The 6,000-nt window shown below is 56.8% G+C and overlaps 1 protein-coding gene across 2 annotated transcripts in view; it reads left to right on the top strand.

Moving 5' to 3' along the window:
- Nucleotides 1-588: 588 nt before the first annotated feature.
- Nucleotides 589-6,000, top strand: part of PGBD5 (piggyBac transposable element derived 5) — a 105,820-nt gene continuing 100,408 nt past the window's right edge. The window contains exon 1 of one of the 2 annotated variants that reach the window (XM_027046874.2): nucleotides 589-943. In XM_027046874.2, the coding sequence (XP_026902675.1) occupies nucleotides 622-943 (322 nt within the window). In that variant the 5' untranslated portion in view covers nucleotides 589-621. The remainder of the gene's footprint in view (nucleotides 944-6,000) is intronic. The other variant, XM_027046875.2, reaches the window with a different exon arrangement.

Genomic DNA, 6,000 nt, shown 5'->3' with positions numbered 1-6,000 from the left:
CTCCCTTCCCGGCGCGGAGCAAGCGCGGGGCCTGCGGGTGGCCGTCCCGGGCCGCATGTCCCTGCAGGCGAGGGGACGGGCTCGAGCCGCCGCCTGCCCTCCCCCTTCCCGCCCGCCGCCGCCTCTGCCTCTTTCCTCGCCCCGCCCGGTGGAGGGAGGCGGGGCGTGCCCCGCGCCGGCCCCGCCCCGGCCCGGCTCCCGATTGGCCGGCGGGCCGGAGGTGCGAGGAGGCGGGGCCCGCCTCTGGCGGCTCGCGCCCGGGAAGGTCGGCCGGGGAGCGCGGGGTGCCGCGGGAGGGCGCGCGGGGACGCGGCGGGCGCCGAGGAGACGCAGCGGCGGCAGTAGCGGCGGCGCCTGGGCCCGGCCGCAGCCCCAGCCTCCCGCCCGCGCGCCCTGCCTCCAGCCGCGGCCCGCAGCCTGCGGCGCCCGAGCTCCGAGGGCGCTTCCCCGGGCGCAGGGCCCGAGGCGGCCAAGACGGCGGGCCGGCAGGGCGCGGGGCGGCGGGCGCTGTGCTGCGGGCTGCGCTGGTGGGGGGCGGCGGGCCGCGGCGCGGGCCCGGGGCCCGGCGCGTGCGGCTGGGAGGTGCTGTGGGGGGCGGGCGCGCGGGCGGCGGCCGGGGCTATGGCCGAGGGCGGCGGGGGCGCGCGGAGGAGGGCGCCGGCGCTGCTCGAGGCGGCCCGCGCGCGCTACGAGAGCCTGCACATCTCGGACGACGTGTTCGGCGAGTCGGGCCCGGACAGCGGCGGGAACCCCTTCTACAGCACGTCGGCCGCCTCGCACTCCTCCTCGGCCGCCTCCTCGGACGACGAACGCGAGCGCCCCGGCCCCCCGCCGCCGCCGCCCGGTGCTCCCGACGCGCAGGAAGCCGAGGAGGACGAGGCTGGCGCGGGCTGGAGCGCCACGCTGCGGGACCGCCCGCCCCCGCGCTTCGAGGACACCGGCGGTAAGGCGCGGCCCGCAGGGGCGGGGGCGGCCCGGGGAGGCGGGAGTGCCGGGCCGGGAGGACACCAGACGCTCCGTGGGCCGGGGGCAGCTGTGCGTTTCTGGACCCTAAGGGGGCCGCGGCGGCGGGGATTTAAAGTGCTCTGACTGCGTGGGGGGCTCCGACTTCCCCGTGGGTGGAGAGGAGGAGGCGGAGGCCGGCGCCGGCACCCTGCGGTTGGCAAGGACGTGGAGGGTGGTGGGGAGTGTCTTCCCTTTCTGGCTGGGTGTGGCCAAGCCAGTCACACCTGTGGGGTCGCACCTTAGGGGTGCGTTTGAGTTAGTCTAGGTAAAGGGCTTCAGAAACGCTGATACAGCTTGGGTGTGTGTTGCGGGGGTGGTGGTGGTGGTGGTGGTAAATCAGTTTGTATTGATGGCCCCATGGCAAGCCTTAGTCAGGTGCCAGGGCTGGGACAAGTAGCAGTGAGAACCTCGGGAGAGGTCCTCCGGGGTGTCTTCACTGGCGTGTGTTTTCTCCAGTTAATCCGAGAAACTTTCTCTGTCCGTGCCTTTCAGGATCTCTTGCCAAGAGCAGGGAAAAGTGAAATGACAAGTTTCCCTGCCTTAAGGCATATGCTCTTATGCCGGAAGGCACTTTTGTGTGTGTGTGTTCCGCTTACCCCTATGGTCATGGTCAAGCTCCTGATGTCTGGAGGTTGCTCGTGCTGGCAGCTGTGGCTGCCCGAGGTCCCCTTTTACTGCGCCCTTTCCTGGGAGTTGGTTTTACAACGTCTCTACGTACCCTGCAGAAGCTCTGTGGCCTCTGTCTCCCGAGAGAGGTGGAGACCAGCCGGTTCCACCTGCCCCTGATGCTTTTGTTCCTGGCATCCTTCTGGGGCAGGCCCTCGTTTGTGCCCACCGTTTTCACGGATGGAAGAGTGTGCAACCGGTGTTGTTGAGGACCAGGGAGTGGCGTACTGGGCATGATGCGGCTTTTCCCGTGGCTCTCCCTGATCATTGTTCAACCAGCCAGGAATACAGCAGGTAGGAGGGCAGGCCCAGGGGACCCTCCCCCCCCAACCCCTGGCTGGTGCCCTCACTTGGATCTGGACATAGTGCTGCAGCCTGCTGGTAGGCTGGTGGGGTTGGCCAGACTGTCAGCAGGGAGTGGTCTGCAAACCTCCAGCAGACAAGCTGCAGTGTAGACAGGCTGCAGTGTGGACGCGCTGAGCTCCAGCTGGGCTTTGCAGGGTCCAAGTGAACTGTGCAGTGTTTTGGAACGGAACCTGTTCACGTTTAGGCTTCGGTTAAGAGTTTGGGAATTTTCAAAGTCCCGTCCCTCTGCATAATCCTTTGAAACCCCCTACGTTTTCCAGAATGTCAGAAGGGCTTCCTGTCCCAGACAGCGGTTGTCCGTTAAACTAGCTCTTTAAGAATTGTGTGTACCCGGAGCCCTGGTTTTGCAGACTTTATGCTGTGAGTGCCGTGATCCAGGTTTCGATCTCGGAACATGAGCTACATGTCTGCTCGTTTCCCTGCATCTCCAGGAGAAACAGGGGAATTGTGTTAGGTGAAGCCTGGTTATGAATAAGATTCGTGACTGTGTTGGTGTGAGAAGGGTGTACACACCTAAGTAAATTTTAAAGCAGTATTATGTTTCTTGGTAACCTATACTTGGGAGAAATTCTGCATCAGAGCAATTTAATCTAGCCACTGCAGCACCGACATGGTCAAGTACCTGATCGTGTGTCATTTGGCATTAGGTTCAAATTCTGCTTCCTTCGGATGGTCACTGAAGTCCCACCTGGACCTGAGAATCACAGTCCTGCACTTTAATCAAAGACATTAGTGGTTGGTTATTTGATGGTTTTTAGACCCAGGTTTGTTTTTCTGTTTTGTGTGGAAGCTTGCTTTTCAAACCCAGCCCTAATTAAGAATTTGCTTCTCTCCTGGAAACCGTCTTTCCCTGAGGGAAATTTGGGGTGGTGGCAGAGGGGTGAGGTTGATGGTTTATTAAGCGTGAGTTCAGATTCCCTGAAACAATGGAACATGATTTATGGGGGCTGAAAATAGATGCTGGGCAGAGAAAACCCTTGTGCCTAGTGGCAGGGAGAGAGGCGGACTTGTTTATTAAGAGGCTCAGAGCTGCACCCTGGCCACTCTGAGAGCAAAGAGGTTCAGGCTCTGAGGTTTATCAAAGTATAGAATCTAACCCCACTTTCAAGGAATGCAGCTTGGGTCTCTCTTCCCTCTTTGTTCCCTGGATTGTTAACAGATCTCACTGGGCTGGTAGAGTGGGATGGGGAGGCACACCGGAGGGGTGGCATTTTGGTCTGGAATCGGTCCTCACAGGAGAAAAAACTCATAGCAGAAATGGCTGTTGCTGCTAGAATCAGATGAGGAAAAGCAAGGGATTCTAGACTCGGGGAACAGGCTTCCTGCCTGCCTTCTGCTGTAAAAGCATATGCATGTGTATGTGTGTAAATAGGCACATATGTAAATGTGTGTGTTTGTGTCTTATACGTACTTGTGTATTGCTTGTGCTGGTTTGGGCTGGTTAGGGTTTTTTGTTTGTTTGTTTATTTTGATTAGAAAGAGATTACAGCTGCTGTCAGGGGGCCCTCTGATGACTGAGAACCCCTGTGCCTGAGAGTGGTGTAGACACTGGGCACCACTGTGCTTTGATCTGCATTTGGAGTGCACACAGTAGGGAGCACGTGATGCCCAGCTGGGAGGAGGAAGGGAAAAGAGGCAGAAACATTTCTGTGCCTAAGGTTGAGATTCCTCTAGCTGCTCTGCAGGGTATTCTAGTCTTCCTAGGCTCTTTCTTCTGGTGTCCCCCTTTTATTTAGCTTCCTGGATCAGAAGCCCAGCCAGCAATTATGGGCGGAAGGGTCCTCTCTGTCACCTCCCTTCTCTCCCCTCTCCCAGGCTCTGGTCGTGCCTGGAGCTGTGGGTCCCCTTGAGATGATTTAAATACAAAGACCATGCTTGCCGGGCTGGCTGACAGGCTCTTAACCCCTGTGTGAATGGAGGGTCAGCTTGGGAGCTGAAAATGCTTCCCGGGAGCTCAGGGCCCAGAACCTTCTCCAGGAGAACACTTGCAGCTGTCTCCCTACAACAACCCCCTCAAGCTGTCAGCCTCGCCTGCCGCCTGCCCGCTGTGCAGATCACCGACACAGCCTGCCAGCTCACTCTCTGGAAACAGCGTGAAATTCAGGCCCGGCTGCTTCCTGGGCTTCTGCTCTTTTGGTTTCTTATTCTGAGCAGTCTTGTGATCCGTCCTCTCCTCTCCGAGGAGGCAGAACAGGCAGATATTCACGGATGGGCGGGGGGGGGGGGGGGGGGCGCGTGTGTTCGGCTTTGTCGGTCCTTTGTCGTGGCTGGCTGGCATCTGAGCTGTTTGCTCTTCCTATTAGAGGTTGGACTTCATAGGACTGTTTTTCCCATGTACCATGTCAGCACCCCTCTGGAATCGTTCAGCGGGGAGGTGTGACCTTCAGAAGCAGGAGGGGAACACAGGGCTTTGAAAATTAACATTGTTAGATGTTTGCGCTCAGGGTTTCGTTGTGGACTTCTTTGGCTGAAAGTCTTTTTGACTTAACAAGTGAGGAGAGAAACAGCTTGCGCTTAAAACCGGAATGAACCTGAGACTCTCAGGATGGATTTGTGAGCTAAGGTACCCCCCCCCCCCCCCCCGGCCCATCAGCGGTGTCAAGTTTGAGCAGACGCTCCCACCTTTAGCTCTGTCGCACGTCCCGTGGCTCCAGGAGGAACTCCAAGGCTGGGTGAGCTACAAGGTAGATCTTGTGCGGTGCCGCATGATAACGGAGCATGTGCTGCCACCAGCCGCCACGCAGGATTCGGAGGAGGGAGCTTCCTGGAGAGAGGTTTTGTTCAGGTGGTGGGGGTGACGCGGCTCACCAGCCGCGATCCCCGTGTGCAGCGCCGTCTTCCGTCGTTGCGCCACATCTTTGCAAGGACTCTGCCACAGAAGGGATCGCCCCACTTGACACAGAAACACGGACAGGACTTCTCGGTCGGGGTCTGGGCTGAGAGATTACCTGGGCAGACTTGATCATTCAGGGAAGGTCATGCCTTTTTTTTTTTTTTCAATTTTTTTAAGTTTTTGAAACATTTATTTATTTTTGACAGAGACAGAGTGCAGGCAGGGGAGGGGCAGAGAGGGAGGGAGACACAGAATCGGAAGCAGGCTCCAGGCTCTGAGCTGTCAGCACAGAGCCCGACGCGGGTCTCGAACCCACGAACTGTGAGATCATGACCCCGGCCGAAAGCTTAACCAGCTGAGCAACCCAGGCACCCCAGGGAAGGGGGTGCCTTTGTATTGGTTTCCTTTACAGCATCTGAAACCTTTTGCAGTCAGAAATATTTATTTTCATATTTTTACGTGGAATTACCTTTAACTGTTTTGGGGGGGGCTATGAAGCTCTGTGTGGTTCCATGAATGTATGGGTTTGTGTAACCTATCCCACAATCAGATAGGAGACAGAAAAATCTAGAATTTTATCTTTTTATTTAATCCCTGCTACACCGCAGCCATTGTGATGAGAGTTTAGAGTTCTTCTGCAGGTAGCGGGGCTTTGAATACATTGGCGACTGGGGGGTTGTGTGAGGTCTGGTACACAGTTTTAAAATCTGAAACTCACCTTTATTTTTTTTTTTTATTTTTTATTTTTTTAAAAAATTTTTAACGTTTATTTATTTTTGAGACAGAGAGAGAGCATGAACGGGGCAGGGTCAGAGAGAGAGGGAGACACAGAATAGGAAGCAGGCTCCAGGCTCTGAGCTGTCAGCACAGAGCCCGACGCGGGGCTCGAACTCACCGACCGCGAGATCGTGACCTGAGCTGAAGTCGGACTCCGCTCAACGGACTGAGCCACCCAGGCGCCCCAAACTCACCTTTATTTTTAAAAACTGTGATTGTATATATATTTTTTCTTATTAACAAGTACATATGTATATTTTAGGGGGGAAAATGATAGAAATTTTAAGAAATCCCATAATGGCTCATTACCCTTGATAATCATAGTTAACATATTGACATATCCTTTGTTGATC

The sequence above is a fragment of the Acinonyx jubatus genome, chromosome D2, assembly GCF_027475565.1.
Source record: "Acinonyx jubatus isolate Ajub_Pintada_27869175 chromosome D2, VMU_Ajub_asm_v1.0, whole genome shotgun sequence".
NCBI classification, from domain to species: domain Eukaryota; kingdom Metazoa; phylum Chordata; class Mammalia; order Carnivora; family Felidae; genus Acinonyx; species Acinonyx jubatus.
This window is presented reverse-complemented; position numbering and strand designations above follow the sequence as displayed.